General features: G+C 39.9%; 1 protein-coding gene across 7 annotated transcripts in view; it reads left to right on the top strand.

The window, feature by feature from the left end:
* MEGF11 (multiple EGF like domains 11) overlaps positions 1 to 17,931 on the top strand; it is a 269,153-nt gene that overhangs the window by 73,642 nt on the left and 177,580 nt on the right. For all 7 annotated transcript variants that reach the window (XR_003993112.1, XR_003993113.1, XM_030497267.1 and 4 more), the window contains exon 6: positions 15,571 to 15,663. Coding sequence is in view for 5 of the 7 variants with exons in the window: in XM_030497267.1 (XP_030353127.1) it covers positions 15,571 to 15,663 (93 nt within the window). In the remaining 2 variants the exon portion in view is untranslated. The remainder of the gene's footprint in view (positions 1 to 15,570; positions 15,664 to 17,931) is intronic.

Here is a 17,931-nt window from a genome sequence, read left to right on the forward strand (position 1 = left end):
ACTGGTAAGTTATACATCTGGCCAGTTCACTAGCACTCAGGATCAGCAGTTTTGGGGTATGAAATTGTCTTTGTGCCTATAAAGGGCTTGGAATGTCTTGGGGTTGTAATGGTATTCCAAAAATTCCACCTGAAAAATGCTGCAAATGCACATCTGCATATTTTTTCCATTGACGTCTTCAAAATGGTTGCTTCCATTCTGGTAGTTTTGCAAATTGATTCCCCTTCTCTGAATGTTCTTATACATGACATAGCTTTTCACTGAGCTGTCCCTGAAAACAAACAGCAGAGGCTGGGCAGTAAATCAGAGCGACTGTGATTGCCTGTACTTTGTATGCTAAGGTAAGCTTTTGGCAGAGCAAATGCATAAAGTGCAGAAAATCTGTTTTTCTAAACCACCACAGGGTTCAACTGCCCTTCAAGGTTTTCGTAAGGATGTTTTAAAATCGTATAGCCTGATTAGCATCTGTGGGAACTAAAGCATCTCTGACCACTTTGCTGGTCAAAAAACAGAACAAGAAAAGGAATGTTATGTGGCTCTTCTGTAGTTTTTACCCATTGAGTAGACGGTAATGGAATACTTCCCTTTAAGAACATGTCAGGTGGAAAGATCCCCTGTGTACTAAATGAGTACACTTTTATTTGACAGATCAATGCTTTGTTCAGGCTGTCTATTTTAATCTTATTCTTGCACAACAGTTTTATATAAAAGAGATGTTTCTTCTAGGTAACAAAGGGTCAGAGACCCAAGCATCAGAGAAAAGGAAGACAGGACTGCAACATCTGCTTATGTCTGAGTTCTTAGCAGAAAAAAACCACCACGAAACACAAAGTTGGAAATTCACCCTTTCTTCATAGATTGAGATATTTTAACTTTTAACAGTTTTATTTTTCACCCTCCTACTTTACCTTCTTCTTCTAATGTCTAAATCTATGCAATGTGACAGGATGTAATAATGACAGGATTAGTGATTAAATCATCTTATTGGTGCCATTTAGCTGTCATTCAAACCTGCCAAAATTCAGTAGAGTTATAGATTGACCATGGGTCTTTCCTTTCTTGGCCAAGATATTATTGATCTCAGATTGTTTCTCAACATTCAACTTTCCACATTACAATTGCCACAACCGTCATTCAGGGCTCCTTGACTTTGACAGATCTTTCCACAAAGAAATTCTTGGTCTCACTGATTGGATCTCAGTTTGTCACCTGGAATGATGGTTCACTTGGACATTATTATATTTGCAGGTAGTTATATACCCATCTTTTCAGCCTATGTCTGAAACCTTTAATGAATTTCAAAAACCAATGAGGAATGTTCTGTTAATAGCTGACTTGGTGAAATTCTGTAAATTTAGGACCTGATTCTTTTCAGGATTTTAAATAATGTTTCATAAATTCTGCAATTCCAACAGAGACACCAACTTCATAGCATGATGTATGCTTTGATTGCAGCAATAGGAACATTCATACCTCAGGACTGCGCTCCCATTTACAAGGCTGCATGTCTCACGTAGTTTTTGTGATCTTTGAAAAGGCCACCTCATTGGAGCCATATGGCTGGATTGTTAAACATCTGTACCACAGGAACAACAATGCCAGAGCTTCCTGCCATCTGGATGAATTACAATCCTTGCAATTCAATGTGCACGTTACAACACCACCGCAGTGGAGTGTACTTGTGATGAAAAGAAAAATAATAGCTTATGTGATCAGTGCAGAAGTTGTAACTCTGACAAAATGTTGAATCAGCGGCTTAAACTTCCTGAATATTCATAATATTTGTCCATATGTCAGATTTGTTGATTATTTTCACTTTGTGAGGCAGAAGCTCATTAACATTTTAGAAGAAATGTTGTTGTCCCCCTCCCTTCTCACCTCAATTCGAAATTCCTCATGGTGAGCATTCCTGTGACTTGAAAATATATTGTTTGAAAACTGCTGGACTTAGGAAATACATTTTTCTTATCTTTGTAGACACACATTAAAGCTAGTGCTTGCTGTAAGAGCCTTACTGTTACATTATTCAAGTACAGCATTCTATACATCAATAATGCAACATAAATTAAGGGAAATGATCTAGCAGTACATAGATACTTTGTATCAGGGGACATTCCTTTTCTCTATCTGATTTGGGATATATGAGTGCAAGAAAATGGTGTGGAAGGCCATTCTACATATAAGGTTATTAATTATAGAGTTGAAATGACAGTAGGAGACTCTTTGAAATTCCTTCTTTTATATGCATTTGAGATGACTCCATACATCTTTTTCCAGTGAAGAATATGGAGGAAAATAATCCCCACATCGAGGGGATCTTGTACAGGAATTAAGAAATTCTGCTTCTAATAATAGTAGTTGTAGTCATATTAGCAGCAACATTCTTACCACTGTGTGGTGACTGGGCGGAATCCCTGTTTTCTATTGGATGTTCAGGTGGGTTGATGGGACAGCAAGAGAAGGAGCATGCAACAGAACTGGTTATCTGCGTTCAACTTCTGCTACTCAGGGTGTAACCTTGGAGCTGTGTACCAGTGTCTGATACCCCATTTTACAGAACACAACCCCATTTTACAGGCCACAGCTCTGCAAACAGCAGAGGCCTTTGCTTATTCCTTCTAAGTATCTTGGGAGGCAGGTGTATGTGGATAGGAAGAGGGAGAAAGCCTTGCAAGTAGGTCAGCTCATTTTGTGGCATAGACGAAGACTATTGAGTTACTATTTAGCCTAAAGATAATGGAGAGACCTCTTTGCTGGAAAGGTACAAAAATCAGTTCTCATCTCCCATCCATCATTTTACATTTGCAGTCAGCTTCTGGATGCTGATGGATTTGCAAAGATGCTGGTGGGGAGTAGTAATTAAATAAAGGAAGGACTTCTGCAAGAAATGCAGTAAAAGGAGGAGAAACAAAATGTTCATACAAAGGAATGAAGGTAGCATGAAGTTGGAAAGAAGGTGTGCTAAAGGTATATAATGTCTCAAAGGGCTTAATAAATATCAGAGGAAAAATTACACAAGCATTGTAGTTAGAAAAAGATTTAGACTGTTGCTAGCGTAGCAGTAAAAAAGCTTTTCTGGTTGCTTTAGGCAATCTCAGTTGGATCAGTATAAAAGAATACTGGGAAGGTAGGCACAGAAGGAGGCACTGGGTCCAGAGCTACTCAGTATTCATGCTAATGGACTGGATGCCTGAGAGCTTCAGCAGGACCAGAAAAAAGATAATCAGAAAAAGTACAAAAATCAGAGATGTGAGTTCACTGTTGAATTCAGAGCAAGAGCCATGCACAGTTTAGTCCATGAATTTGCCCACTTTTTAGCAGGTTGATCCCCAGGTGTGTAGATCAGCTCAGATCCATCATGTTGGAATGGACATCTTCAGTTACTTCATCCTCACTTCCACATCTTCTTTAATGTCTTGATTCCCTTTGAAAATCTTCTTCCTCTTTCTGCTTTAATACAGCTCAGTGCTGTTAGTGCTAGTTTGCCCTGATCTAGAGTGGCATGCAGGGCGCCAGTGCTAATCCACAACAGCTTTATGGCTCCATCTTTCCTACGTTGCTGGTATCCATTCACTTGCATAGATGTGTAAAACCAAGATCCTGTCCATCCCATATATGAGCGAACCGGTTTTGAGGGCATATACATACGATACTTTTGCCATTTATCAAATTATGGCGGCACAGAACTCCAGATTTTTCCCTCCAAAGGACTTAGTTCATTAGTAGTCCATACATGTGGTGAGCTGGGTTAACTTACTGAAATCAATAGGGTCAGAAAGAAGATAGATGTGTAAAATGAAGCACATTTTTAAAATTGAAATTGTTTTCTTGACCACTCCTTTACATCCTTCTCCCATTTAATAGATTTATTTCCCTTGTGCTTTGAAGATGTTTTAAAGCCTAATAGGAAAGGATGGGGAGAGAGAGAGGAAAAGAAGTTACCTAAATCTAGATGGCCTTTAAAAAGAGCTTCTGATGCACGTTAAAAATCTGAGATAGCATCTTTTCCCACTTCTTTCCTATTGTTGCTTCCCCTGGCTGTGACCTTGCCCTGACCAGTTCCAGAGTTTTTGCCACGCATTAACTCCGGGTGTCTGGAAGCCATCAGACAGATGGGGGGGGACAATTCTATGGCAGATTCCTTGTTGACTGCAATAAGGTGTAAGCGCCAGTTGCCCCTCTTCCTCATTTCTAGGCATCTTATCAGATTGCATCTGTACATAAAAATGAATCAATATCATGACAAGAAAGTCTGAAGGCTGTACAATAGACTAATAGCATAGCCCAGTACTTGGTTAGCCACACTGGTTAACCCAGTGCCTGCTCACTCACTGAGCCACACAGCTGCTCTTGCTCACTTCCACTGGGGGACAGTGAAAGAGGAAAGGAAGAGTGAAAGAAAGAGAAAACTTGTGGTTTGGGATTCAAATAGGGAAATAAGGAAATAAATAATAAGGAAAATAATAATAATAAGGAAAAAAGAAGTGAAAGAAGAGAGAAAAATCCCAAAGGGAACATAGATGGCAATTTCAGGTTTGCAATAGAGTCAGTCGGCAAATCAGTGTTCATTTTTGGTTTCCTAATTGTTCTCAGTGAAAGAAGATGATGATGATGTTGGCTGATAGCTTGAAAATCATCTGTTAACACTAAATACTCTTGTACAGTGTAAAAGTATTAACCAGATAGCAAAAACCAGCCATGGATGCTTGCTCTAGAACCAGATACTCTTTGACTGCTCACACAGACATTCTCTTTTTCTTTATTACAAGATTACAGCATTTCACTTCATATTTGTGCATTGTTGCACATGCTTTTCACTTTGCTAAAGGTTTTTTAAAGCTCCTGAGGGAAATGGTTCCTGAAACTTCAGTCCATTGCACTTTTTTGAATAATTTATCTTAAGCTCAGTATTTCTAACATAGGCATTCACTTTGGCAAACCTCACTTTCTCTGATGCTCTAAGTCAAGAGGTATTTTCAATGTACTTAATCCCAAAGCTTTCCTTCTTTTTATCAAGATTTTTTCTTTGCTGAATACTATGATTTACTTTTATTACTGTCATACCTAAAAATTCATGTCCAAAACCGCTGAAGATAGCCTTACTTAAAAAAGCTTTCAAGTTAAGTTTGTAAATGGAGTCAAATAAAGAGCTCTTTTTCTGATTAAAAGTAAGAAACTGTCTGTGAAACACAATATAAGTGAACTTGGAAAGAAATTAAACGTGGTATTCAGTATAACAAGCAACAAAAGGAGGCTTTTTGTTACAGCAGCGTAGTGCACATCTAAGCTCTGCTGAAGCAAGTCACTGGTGCTATCTTAGGATCTGCTATCGCTGCATCTGCATTGGCAGGTGTCATGGGTTAGGAAAATCTACAGTTTAAAATAGAATTGCTTTTAAAAGCATTATTAAAAGTATCCAAAATGATCTTTTTTTCCACCAAATACTGTATAATAGTTGTGTTTATGCAAATGCTATGTAACATTTACATTATAGTAAAGGGTAGACATCTTCCGCAGCTTCTGATAATGTAGGTAGAAGTTTTCACTTCCAGCTCCCATCTTCTGTTTTCAGGCAATAGTGTGAATCACAGGAATCAGGAAGTACATTTTACCTTGTGCCATTAGTAGAAAGTTTCTCTAGACACTTAGACATTACTGAGAAATCAGACTTGATCTTAAATCAGCTGATCTCCTGCTATGTAGAGCTGGGTACAGAAGAGTTTAGACTAGTGGTTTGGGATGAGAATCAGCCCCTTTAGTTGCACAACAATTTGTTTCCTGGGGTCTTTTTTGCAGTTCTTTTCCCTAAGTTGCTCTGAAACACATCACTGTGGTTCCTTTTGAAATGTGAGAAGAGTCAAAAGTGCCTGCATTTAAATATTCCATCCCCAGTACTGTTAGTGTAGCTTATTCATAACATGATCTTCAAACAGACTATCCTCCTATCCCTGATTTCATCAGGGTGACCTTCATTTGGAGTGTGTGGCTTGATCTTCAATGCAGACTGAAAAGCACTGGCCCTCTGGGGCCTATGCCATCCAATAGCCTGGCCTCGATGACAGGCTTGCCTTTAGAAATGTGTCCATATTCATCCTATTTTGGGGAGAAACAAAGAAAGGACTATTGTTAGATTGGCTTGATGAAATTTGGAATAAGAATGAAGAAAGATTTTGTTTGAAAAATCGATAGTTTATTCAATGTGCTACAGGACTAAAATTTATCTGGGAGAATCAGAGTAATTTAGTTTTATTAGGTGTTGCATCACTCAGCAAAGTTAGCCAGAAGTATTATGCAGGCCAGATGTCTTTGTCTATCTACTTTTGATCTTTTAGGACCATTTTTGAGGCACCCATCCTCACTCTGATACATGGCACATCGTCTCTGCCTATGAATATCAATCAGCAGTGGAGCTGTGTCGTTTACTGACAGAAAATAGAACTTTCTTGGCATGAGACCCACAAGTCAGTAATCAGAGCTATGGACATGTAGCAATACTACCAGATCCAAAAAGAAATATTTGACAGGAACAGGAATGTGGAATTTGTACACAAAGAAATTCACTTAATGCCCTGGGGGCGGGTAACCTGCAGCAAAACATGCAAGTACTGTAATTTTAAGGTGATTCCAGAGAACCAGGCGAGGTGCCTTGGTTATTTCACTGGGCTGTTTAGGCCAAAGTCGTGCTCATGTCTTTCACTGATGTAGCGTTTCTGAGAGTCTTCCCTTCCTCACCTTCCTCAGCTGTAGGGCACTGTATGTTCCTCCAGTCTTTTTATGACAGAAATGTTTGCTTATTTCTGACTTCCCACTTTTAGCTAGTTTCTAATTTTGTGCTTTCCAGCTGGCAGCTCACTTTCCATTCCAACACAACTCCTGGAGAGGCCAGCTTGCAGATGAAGGTACCCATACTTCTGAGTTGAGAACAGTCATTGCTTCAGCAGTCTGTTGAGTGTAGTTTGATAGTAACTGCCATTACAGGTGGTTTGGTAGACCAGGTTACGCTTGCTCTTCTTCTGGTAGATTTGGCTACTTCTCCATATGTTGGCAGGAAATCTGCAAGGACCAGGGATCTTGGGTACAAGCTTCTCCTCTATTCATAGAATCCTAGAATGGTTTGGATTGGAAAGGACCTTAAAGCTCATCCAGCTCCAACCCCTGCCCCGGGCAGAGACACCTTCCACTAGAGCAGGTTGCTCCAAGCCCCTGTGTCCAACCTGGCCTTGAACACTGCCAGGGATGGGGCAGCCACAGCTTCTCTGGGCACCCTGTGCCAGCACCTCAGCACCCTCCCAGGGAAGAACTTCTGCCTAAGAGCCCATCTCAATCTACCCTCTTTCATCTTAAAGCCATTAAAATTGCCATTAAAGCCTTTATTCCCCAGCCTGTCAAGAATTTCATTCCTTTAGGTAACAAAACCGAATTCCTCTAAGGTTAAGAACAGAATGATTGGAGAATACTTCCACTGCTTTTGGTACAGGAGAATTACTTCTTCCCTGTTCTGTCCTCAAAACACTAGGACCCTCCTGCTGACAAATGCTATTTGACTACATTTAGTTTTGGTCAAGTGGGGTCTGCTAGATTATATACAGAAAGAGTGAAAGACAATGCCTAAGAGTAGATGTTAATAATTCTACATTACTTAGAAAAAGACAGTAATGCTGTTTTTAAAGGTGCAATATAAAGCACAATTTGCAGAGGAATTATCATTAGGTTTGCTGGTTGGATGAATCAAGTTCCAGTAGAAAATTAACCAGTGAAAATGTGTTTCCTACAAATTGCTGTGAAGAGTTGGTCAATTTACCAAAGTGAAAGGAGTAGGCAGAGGGCACAGGAGGGGAAAAGCTTTCCTGGGTCATAGATTCTGCTCTGCTGATTCAGGATCTCTCTTAACCTCATTAAGAGTTTGAACTAGTGATAATGATTGTTTTGAACCCTGCAGTGAGGCAATGGGAAATCGTTTACCACAAAAAGTTAAATGCTGAAATTATCCCACAGAATAATATTGTATTAGAACATTGATCAGCAGAATTGATCTCAGCAGAAGTGTTTCCTCTCAACATGGTAGAATGCAATGATTCTTTCTAGTTGAAGCAATGGCAGAGAAATGTATAAAATCAGTTGCAGGCTTTAAATGATCAACCATTATCAATATTTAGCTGATCTCCAGAGTTCTCTATGGGCTTATATTCACTTTCTGTGGTAGCAGTGAGAAGGACTGGGCCTTAACGGTGGTGATTTAGGAGTGTGACTTTACCTTATAGTGATCAGGATTTCACCTGAAGGTGGAATTTCTCTCTTCACCCCCCAGAGCAAGCCTCTCATGATCCCTATGGAACGCTGGGGATGAGCAAGAGACACCCTTGCGTGGTCTGTCATCTCTGACCTTGGTCTGAGGTCTTCCCTTTCTATGTGACGCTAGTCATGGATCTGTTGGAATCAGGCATGAAACAGATGCTTTGTCTTCATTGCAGAATTCACCTGGTTGTGAAACTTACCTCCCTCATGCCCTTGCAGACATTCCTCTTGCCAGAGCTGCGTTGTGAATTTACCTACAGACTAACAGATCAGTGTTGCTTTTACACAGCCTCGTAACCTGTCCACTTTGCAGGGCAGATGCACTTCAGTGCTCAGAGTCCTGCCTTCCCAACATTCCTTTTTTTGTACTTTTGAAGTACTGCAGAGCTCTTCAGTTCCTCACACAACCAAACACAAAGTGGTTCAGCTTCCTGACCCCAGTTCTGCTCTTCTGACATTTGCTGCCACTAGGAGGCTGCTTTGCAGCTCTCATTCAGACATTATCAAATGGTAAGTTCTATCTCCCCTTCCCTCTCTCTACAAGAGCAGATGAAGCCAATGGGGCATCAAAATGATAGAAAGAGTCTGCTAAATGTGCAACTCCATCGACCTCTCTTTTCACAGGGCTTTAAGCTTCTCCTCTATTACAGTCACTGGCACTATTTTATGGTCACTCATGCGATACCATTCCCATCTCAGGGACGTGCTGCTTCAGCTCAGCTGTTCCTCAGAACCAACCAGACTGCAATTCCAAAAAGTGCTTCACCAGTCTTGCTTTTCTGAGGGCATGTAGAAAAAGTGGCAGCTACCTTGACCTTCCCCTGGCACAGTCTGTTTCCCAATCTGCTCCTTAGAGTAAGACCTGCAGAAGGCAATAGATCACAACACAGACTAAACTAGATTCTCATCAGTGCCAGTTCCTCCAGTAATCAGGAAACTGAGCATCCCTCCTGTGAGAGACCTGAGAGTCTGAAACACTGAGGTCTGGCTGGAATTGTTCTAAACCCCGTAATCTAGCCCATCTCATGGGCCTGGGGCACTCAGCCATGAAAAGAGCATGGGAGAACCTGTGTTCACCTTCACATTACTCATCAGAGCTCCTCGTTGCCATTTATCTGGTACTAGAAATCAGAGCTGAAACTATCTTAGGTTTGATGCTTATTAACAAATCTTCACCTCCTGGCAGATTCACATAGGGATTTACTGATATTTTGTCAATGATGACTCTGATGTATGTCAGATTCTGCTCCTGGGAAAAGACAAATCCTCAAAATGTGTCTCTTCAATTCTTTTACCTCAGACATTCACAAGTCATCTCTGGCATAGCCTACTCCCAAAGCTTTGGCAGGGCATCAACACTGAGGATAACACAACCTAGCTGCTGCCATCCACAAATCAGTATCTCACCGAGGCAATGGTCAGAGACTCCCCATGTCCCAGACAACAAGAAAGACCAGTGATTCTGTTCTGATTGCATAAATGCATAGCCTCTAATTCCAAATCTGCAGGAAAAGGAGTTGATCTCGCAACCCCTTGCTGTTATATGATCTGCATCAGTCTCATCTTTCCTTTGCTCACATTGATCTCCTTGGGTTTGTATTTTTTGCTATTACTTTCATCAGATACCAAAATGGAGATGAAAAATAAGCGTTGCCATACCCTGAAACAATAAATTCCTCAAATCCTCAGCAGGCTTTGAAATCTCGTAATATCTTTATGAATTAAAGTTGCTGCACTCTGCATTAAAGTGCTATCCAAGGTGATAAATTAATGGATATATCTTGAGTGATGACCATAGAAACAGACATTAAGCAATGCAAAGAACTATTATCCCACTTCATTGGAACAATTATCCAGGAAACAGTCTAATCAGCATGATTCCTGACGGAAAGGCAGTGATTTACAGAGGGAATCTTCCGTTCCACAAATAAGCAATAATCTAAGAATGAGGAAAACCCACCTCGATGCATTAGCTGTAGTCATCTTTCTTCCACTATCAACCCCCCCTTTTCTGAGCACATCCTAAGAAAATCTAGCCAAAAGCTGACTCCAGGCTTATCTAATGAAGCCAATATTGTAGACTCAGCGCAACCTGGATTTAGGCCAGTACGTTAAGGTGGAAACTCCAGAGTGGCCCTGAGTGGAATAGATTCCTAATGGATAAGGGGCAAGCATCTTTTTCATCTTTTTTCATCTGCTTTGACCTCTCTGCATTATCTGAAACCACTGGCCACAAGATAACTGCTGGTTCACCTGAAAAAATGATTTTTTTCTCCTAAAAGTGGCACAAGGGACTGGAGGAGTGTGCTAAAATGACCCAAGTTGTTCCAGACACATATTAAATAGTGAAGAAAAAAAGCCCCATCACTTTTTCCATTAAGCTTCTGCTCTGTGTAGTCCAACACTATCAAGCTGTCCTGGTTTCAGTTACACCGTGACACAAGCATGGGGCAAACTAGTTAGATGACCTGAAATTAGAATACTAGCAATATAACAGAAAAAACCACAGGACTACCTTTGGTTCATAGCAAACAAATGATATTGGTCAGAGTTTGGGTGAGACCAGAGGATAGTGAAGAAATACAGGCAGAAACTGCTTAAGATAGGGCAGGAAAAGAAAAGTATTTGGAAGAACTTGCAGTCCTGGGGCAATGTCCTTGTGCCACATGTGCAGCCACAACAGACCCATTCATTCTGTGTAGAATGCTCTCACATAGTAGCATCTTCATTTAGCAATGTTTTCTGTTGTTATAATGTATCTACATTTATTTATGCTTTCTGTCACCTCCTGGCTGCATTACAATCCCTGGGCAGAAAGCCCACAGAGCCCAGGGAACTCCAGCTTGTACAGAACACTCCAGCACGTCTCTTCAGCAGCTCACACTGCTATGAATGAGTGCAGTTCATGAAGCTGGTGTCCTGCTTTCTATGTTAGCTTCCTTTAGACTTTATTATTATAGTGCTCCTTGTTTCAAAGATGTTTTCCTTGTCTGGCATCACAAAGTCCCACCAGCTGAAGTGGGAGATGGAATATGCTGGATCAATAGCTGTGATCTCCGCCAGGTTCACCACTGCAAATGTCACCACATTCCATCGCAAGCACAGCACATGGTGGTCACTCCATACTTATTCCCATAGAATGTAACTCTTCTCCAAATGCATTTTTCCCTCTAGGAAAGAGGCTGAGAAGGTAATTGTGGCAAGTGTTAGTTATGTTGTGTAATGGAGTACAAGAAGTCAGTGGGGTGATAACATGGTGATGAGCAGGGTTAAACCCTGCAAAGTTCTAGTTTGGGTCCATACAGAGGAATGCAGCACCAAGGAAGACAGAGATAATCCAACTGTGGTGCCCCCCAGCTGAAGTAACTCTGCAATGAAAGTATTCTCCAGAAGAGTCTGCTCCACTTAGCAGTGTACTCCTCGACAGTAATATCCTGGCTATTTCATCCCTTTGCAGATAAGAGATACAGACAGCCCATTTAATGCACCTAAATTCAACTGCAGGACAACAATTAAAAAACAAGTGCTAGTGTTAGAGAAATCTATGCAGTCATTTCAGGTGCGAAAAGAGTTTAATCTTTAGGTCTATTTCCCTGAGGATTGACCTTATATGTTAAAAAAAGCACTGTTTGTAATTATAAAAGAGTTGATAAGCATCAAATGAATCATTGCAGCACCGTTTTGTTGACTGTATTCCATGCTAAGGAGCAGTTGCTGTATAACCTTGAGTATGGCCAAATAACTCATGCTGAACGCATCCCTATGAAGATGGCATTTTGGCAGGGCTTTGATGTAGGTCATTTTATTACCAGCCTGCATCAAACTACGAACTGATCTTCAACTCATGCCAAGAATGCTAATAATAAACTGATCAATGAGGTGCAGGATTGTTCAAGAGAATTGGTCAAGGGAAAATGCAGACATGAAAAGTCTTGAATTCCAAAGGTTGAATTGCTTGGGTTTATTATGCTGGGAGGAATTATATTCCTTGCATTAATACAAGTTTTCTTTACTCCGAGGGCCTTTAGCCAAGTGTTGAACAGGACAGTGTCAGAAAGTATACACTTATCTTTATTTTTCTTGACCTTTATGTGCAAGTAATTTTTATAGTTCCATTAACTAGTAAGATCATTTGCAAACCACTGTACAAAGTATATTATGAAGAATGCCTTCGGGACCATTGTATCCTATTATGTTGAATGTTAATAGAATGAAAAATTAATTTAAACTCTAAAGATTAGAGCAAGGCAAGACTTCCCTTTAATAGGGGAGATTCACAATTTTATTTGCTATGGTAAAACTTCAGAGTTCTACCCTAATATGACCTTTATATGGACCTTTACAGGCCTGACTGGAATCAGAGAGTGCAGGAGTCTCATTATTTGTCTCTTTGGATAAAATGGCTTATATCAGAGCATCCTCTTTTAAAAAAGGGGGATTTCTGTGCCCCCCGCCATGGGATTAGTCCTGTGTAATTTCACAGCTTTAAATGGCTATTTGCTAGTGAGTTCATAGCTGCTTCATTTTATTTTAACTTGCTTTTAGCAAGTGGCTTTAAACTGAAGTGGGTATATTGAGGTGAGCTCTGAGGCAGAAGTTCTTCCCTGTGAGGGTGCTGAGGCGCTGGCACAGGGTGCCCAGAGAAGCTGTGGCTGCCCCATCCCTGGCAGTGTTCAAGGCCAGGTTGGACACAGGGGCTTGGAGCAACCTGCTCTAGTGGAAGGTGTCCCTGCCCATGGCAGGGGTTGGAACTGGATGAGCTTTAAGGTCCCTTCCAACCCAAACCAGTCTGTGGTTCTATGATTGCTTTAGAATGAGGAATACTATCTTGAGCCTTGCTTGTAAGTCTTATGTAGCACACGTCTCAAGGGGCTGGAGCACTACCACAGGAGTCAGCACTTCTATGCAGAGCCAGGTGATTAAGTGAACTTTATTAGTTTAATTAGTTATTAATATTTCATATTTATGTTAACATAGTTAAGGTGTAATATGTTTGCATGGCTAAATCAACTAAATCTAGAGCAGTAATGAGCAGGAGTTCTGTTACTTGGAAGAGTGAAGAAACAACCACCAACCTTCTTGCTCACAAACTATGCCTTGAGGTGAGAACCTGGCCTGGTTAAAAGGAGAACAAATTGCACATTCTACATATAGGAAAACTTATTATTGTAAATGTCCACACAGACAGCAGAAAAACCTCAGTGTTGATTTCCATACTTCTTGTAAAACTAGTCCGTTAAGTGACATCCATGAGAATTGTATTCTCAGATACAGCTATAGAGGGCACAGTTTTCAAAGTATCCCTATCCCAGCATGCTGTATATCTTTTAGCACACTGTAGTTTTAGTACCAACCTAAATGTTTGTGGCTGTTCTGTATGTGAGCTTCTTGTTCTGGATAACCAGCCATTTTAAAATGATTGCGTGAAGATGTGTATTTCTTTACTGGAAAATCTTGTTTATCGAATATCCTGTCTTGAATTCCATCCTGCAGCTGTAGATGAGGATGCCTCATATCTTCAGAAACTCTAACTCAAGTGAAATAAATGCCCAAAAGATGAGAACAATTAGTGACTAGAGAATTAGCTATCAATATTTCATGCCTGCTGCAATACTGTCTAAACACAAGATATGAAATAAGAATAAATTGCCTTTTTGACATGCAGCAAACCTAGGGAGGAAATGACTAATCTAGAAAGATCTTGCAGTCGTTCTAATGAGACAACATTCTAATCACTGCTCTCATGTGATTTGATGGATAACGAGGAGGAAGATTTGTCCCATAGGATTATTGAAAGTTCACTTGTGATTTGAAGTTGGATTTAAATACATCATGAATAGCTTAGTGGGTTGGTGCGATGACCCAAACCCAGACTAGACAGCAAAATGTTTACATCAGCTTTGATGCCAGCATAAGCATGGATTCAAGATGTGATCTGATCTGGTAGTCCAAACAGAATGTCAAATACATCAGGTATTGTTCAAATGTACAAGACATTGTGGAATATGCGGGACTTGGATCTGAGAGGGTGTTTCACATGCAGGCCCAGTGCAACTTTCAGAAGGTTTGAACTGGGTCATTCAGCTGGGTTTGCAGTATAGCAACCCAAAGCTACTTCCCAGATCAGCTTTACTGGCCTCGTTTTAGGCAGGAATGAATTAATCTTTGTCTTGGAGTAAGTATTTTGTAGTCCAGCTTCAGCCAGTTCCTGGTTAAGGAAGCACAATGCCCACATTTCCCATCTGATATGAAAACACAGGATATAAAAATATAGGTTATATATGAAATAAGTCATATGTACGATATCTATATTTGTGTGTATTTTTTAATATAATGATCTCATTGCCACTACATCATATTCATTAATAACTCATACCTGTCAGTCCAGATGGAAATTCTATGTTTCAATTTAACCATCAAATTTGAATCCCTGACATGCTGAGTTTTTGGCAGTGTCCTAAGTGGTAAAATGGAAGCAAGGTAGTAAGAGGTAAAGTTCAGCCTTTAAAGTAGTTATTGTCCAGGTTTTTATGTATGTGATGGGCATACCAGCATACACTGGAAACTAAGTCAGACATTGAAAGAGCACGGGAGAAGAAAAGTCTTAAAACTATGAGCTGTTCCTACTCAGGGAGAGGAAAAGGAGATTCTCCTGTGTATATCTCTAGGCAACTGGCAAGGGAGACAGTAAAACCAACCAGTTTTTCATAGTCTGAACCTTGAGGATATTGAACATTCAATAATCCAAAGTGGACAAATAAGGTACAGAACACTGTAGTTATGGAAAACTGGTGACCTTGAAAAGACAATGCTGCACTTACAGCTACTGCATCATGTGCTGAAATTGTTTCTTTTCCTTGAGCTATTTTCTTACAAATCTATTTTGGATCTTAATATACTTTCAAAGCTGAGCTCCATTTTATCTTATGAACAGTAGTAACTTGAGTGCAATTCAAGAAGCAGATATTCTGTAATATAATAAGTGTCAGTTTGGTAAAAATTTTATTATGAAGCAAAACTGCTAACCAAAGTAATTTCTGGTGTTAGAGGCTTTCATTACAAAGAGCTGAAGTGACAAATGAGTTATTGCTGTCAAGAGACCTACATTATATTTCGGTCACTTTGTATTAATTGAATCTTGCAAGTAATTATTTTTTGTGTGTTTGCTTTGTTTAATATTTTTGAACAAAAGATTGCTCTCTAAGGCATAGTTAAGTGTATGGTTACCAACCACTTACTATGTTTACAACGCTGTGTATTGTTTCTTCCGAACAGCACTCTGCACAGAGGAGTGTGTGCATGGAAGATGTGTCTCTCCTGACACTTGTCACTGTGAACCAGGATGGGGAGGTACTGATTGCTCCAGCGGTGAGTAAAGATTTACAATCATGTGATGAAGATATATGCTGCTCTGAAAGAAAAAGACCTTAAATAATGCAGTGGCCTTAGAACTTGGATGCTTTAAGTGGAAAAATGAAGGTTGTGTGTTGATGCTCTTACTGCTTTCAGCCCTGTTATTAGAATACCAATACAGATAATATAGCTCTATTATGATTTTTTTCTCTCTTATACCTTTAATACAACACATTCTTCATTAAATACTGTGTGCAGTACTTGGAGTCATTTGGAAAGCACTGTCTCTAGACAGAATCCTTGTCCTGTTGAAGCCAGTGGGAGTTTTGCCATTGACTTTTCATGCAGCTCAGATTCTCCTTTCTGACTTGAAACCTACACCTTAAATTATCCATACTGCAGAAGTTAGGGAAATGGTAGAGGTGAGAGTTTGGCATCTTTGGCTGGCAAATTAATTCACACTTGAGGCTTTCAGTTCTTTCAGGTGGTGAAGCTGTGTATGTCAAACTCTTAATTGGTAATGATAAGTTTAAGTCTCTGTGGTTAGTTCCTGCTGGAATGAAGCAGGCAGTGCACTTCCCAGTGCAAACATCAGAGATGTTATGCAACACAGGCCCAATACCTTATTGACATAATGGAAATAAACTTGTTCAGTGAAGTCTCTTTGTGTGTCAGGGAAGTAAATAAAAATGCCTCGAGAAAGAAGCTGTGAGTCATTTGCTGAATGAACATTTCATTTTGCTTTTACTTCCTCCCTTTCTCCAAAATTGATTTGGATCTTATGGAAGAGGCATCATTACCAGGCAAAAAGATAACAAAAGGGATCTATAAAGGGAGGCATTAGGAGAGGATAGGAGTTAAACGTGACAGGGGACGAACACCTTCAGAGTCTGAAGTCAATGCATCAGACTCTTCTCTGGTGAAGTAATTGGTGGCTTGTCTGCAGCTTTGCTCAGTTAGAGCAGAAAAGGCAATAGGGAGAAAGCAGGGAGGAAGGGCAGAAAGAAAGGCCAGCCTTTGAGGTTTGAAGCAACCTTTTGGGATTACCTGGCATGTAGACAAGGGAAAAATGGGGCAGCATAACATACTGACTTAACAATATTTTTAAAAAGAAAACTTGTAAAATATTGTGTAGGATCTCAGGAACTCATTTTATCATTTGGTTATTTTTGGTAATGGCTATATTTAACCTAAGAGCCAGCGAGCATTTGTGCAGTGCACTTAGAGATGTTAAAAATTCTAATAATAAAAGGCTGTGACAACATGGACATACGCATATAGATGCATACATTTACATACACACATAGAGTAACAAGCACTCCATTCTTTGTAAATACGAAGAGGAAAGGATAAGATTCAAAGCGCAGAATGGTCTTGTGGACTAAAACTACCCAGTGACTCTTATTAAATTACAGTAACTTGCAAGTGAAGATAAAAAGAAAAAGAAGGTTTTTCCTATATTGAATATTTAGCTTTTTAAAGTAATTAGGAATATTAAAGCACTGACAATGATTGAGATAGAAACATTATTCATAACTTTTATTTCCGCACTGGGCAGCAATCCAGTATATTTCATTTATGAGGTTTCGGCGGTGGCGAGAGAAGCGTTAGCCAATTCCTAAATTAAATATGCCCTGTTAACTTTTATAAATGATAGCCCAGGATTAGCTTCAAAATTTAAGCTTTCATTTTTATTAATATAATTAGTGTGTTTGCTGGAATGTAGTGCCCGTTGCCTTTCATTCCATTTGTTATATGCGGGGCAACATGCGTGCTTGTCCTAAGGTCTGATCCGACAAACGCTGTCTGATGGAATGCCTGTAAGTGTGAATGGCCTCACAGAATTAGCTTCTGCTGCAGTTGAGGGCTGCTCACCTTTATGCTTGGTGCTAGAAATTTGGATGACTGGCCTCCTTATTGTTAAGAGATTTAGTTTAAATTAAAAGGTATAGAACAGATATCAGCCAAATGCAGCATGTTGTTACTCTGAGTATTTCTGAGAGACAAGCTGAAAGCCTTTGCCTAACTGAGGTTAACCAGGTTTTTCAGACATGTTGATGATCCACATATTGAGTCATGTCTTACTGTTACCCAGTAATAATGTGGAAAACACTTTTCAATTCTCCTGGAATAACATATTACCTGTGCCTACTTTCTTCCTATTGCTTCATTAATATTGGGTGCCTGCTGTGAAAGTTACATGTCTGCAGTGACAAATGTCAGTTGTTGGATGTTTCTGAGAGGTCCTGTAGGGCCGTGCTGTGGGTAAACTGAAGCTGTTGC

Source organism: Strigops habroptila, chromosome 9, assembly GCF_004027225.2.
Source record: "Strigops habroptila isolate Jane chromosome 9, bStrHab1.2.pri, whole genome shotgun sequence".
NCBI lineage: Eukaryota > Metazoa > Chordata > Aves > Psittaciformes > Psittacidae > Strigops > Strigops habroptila.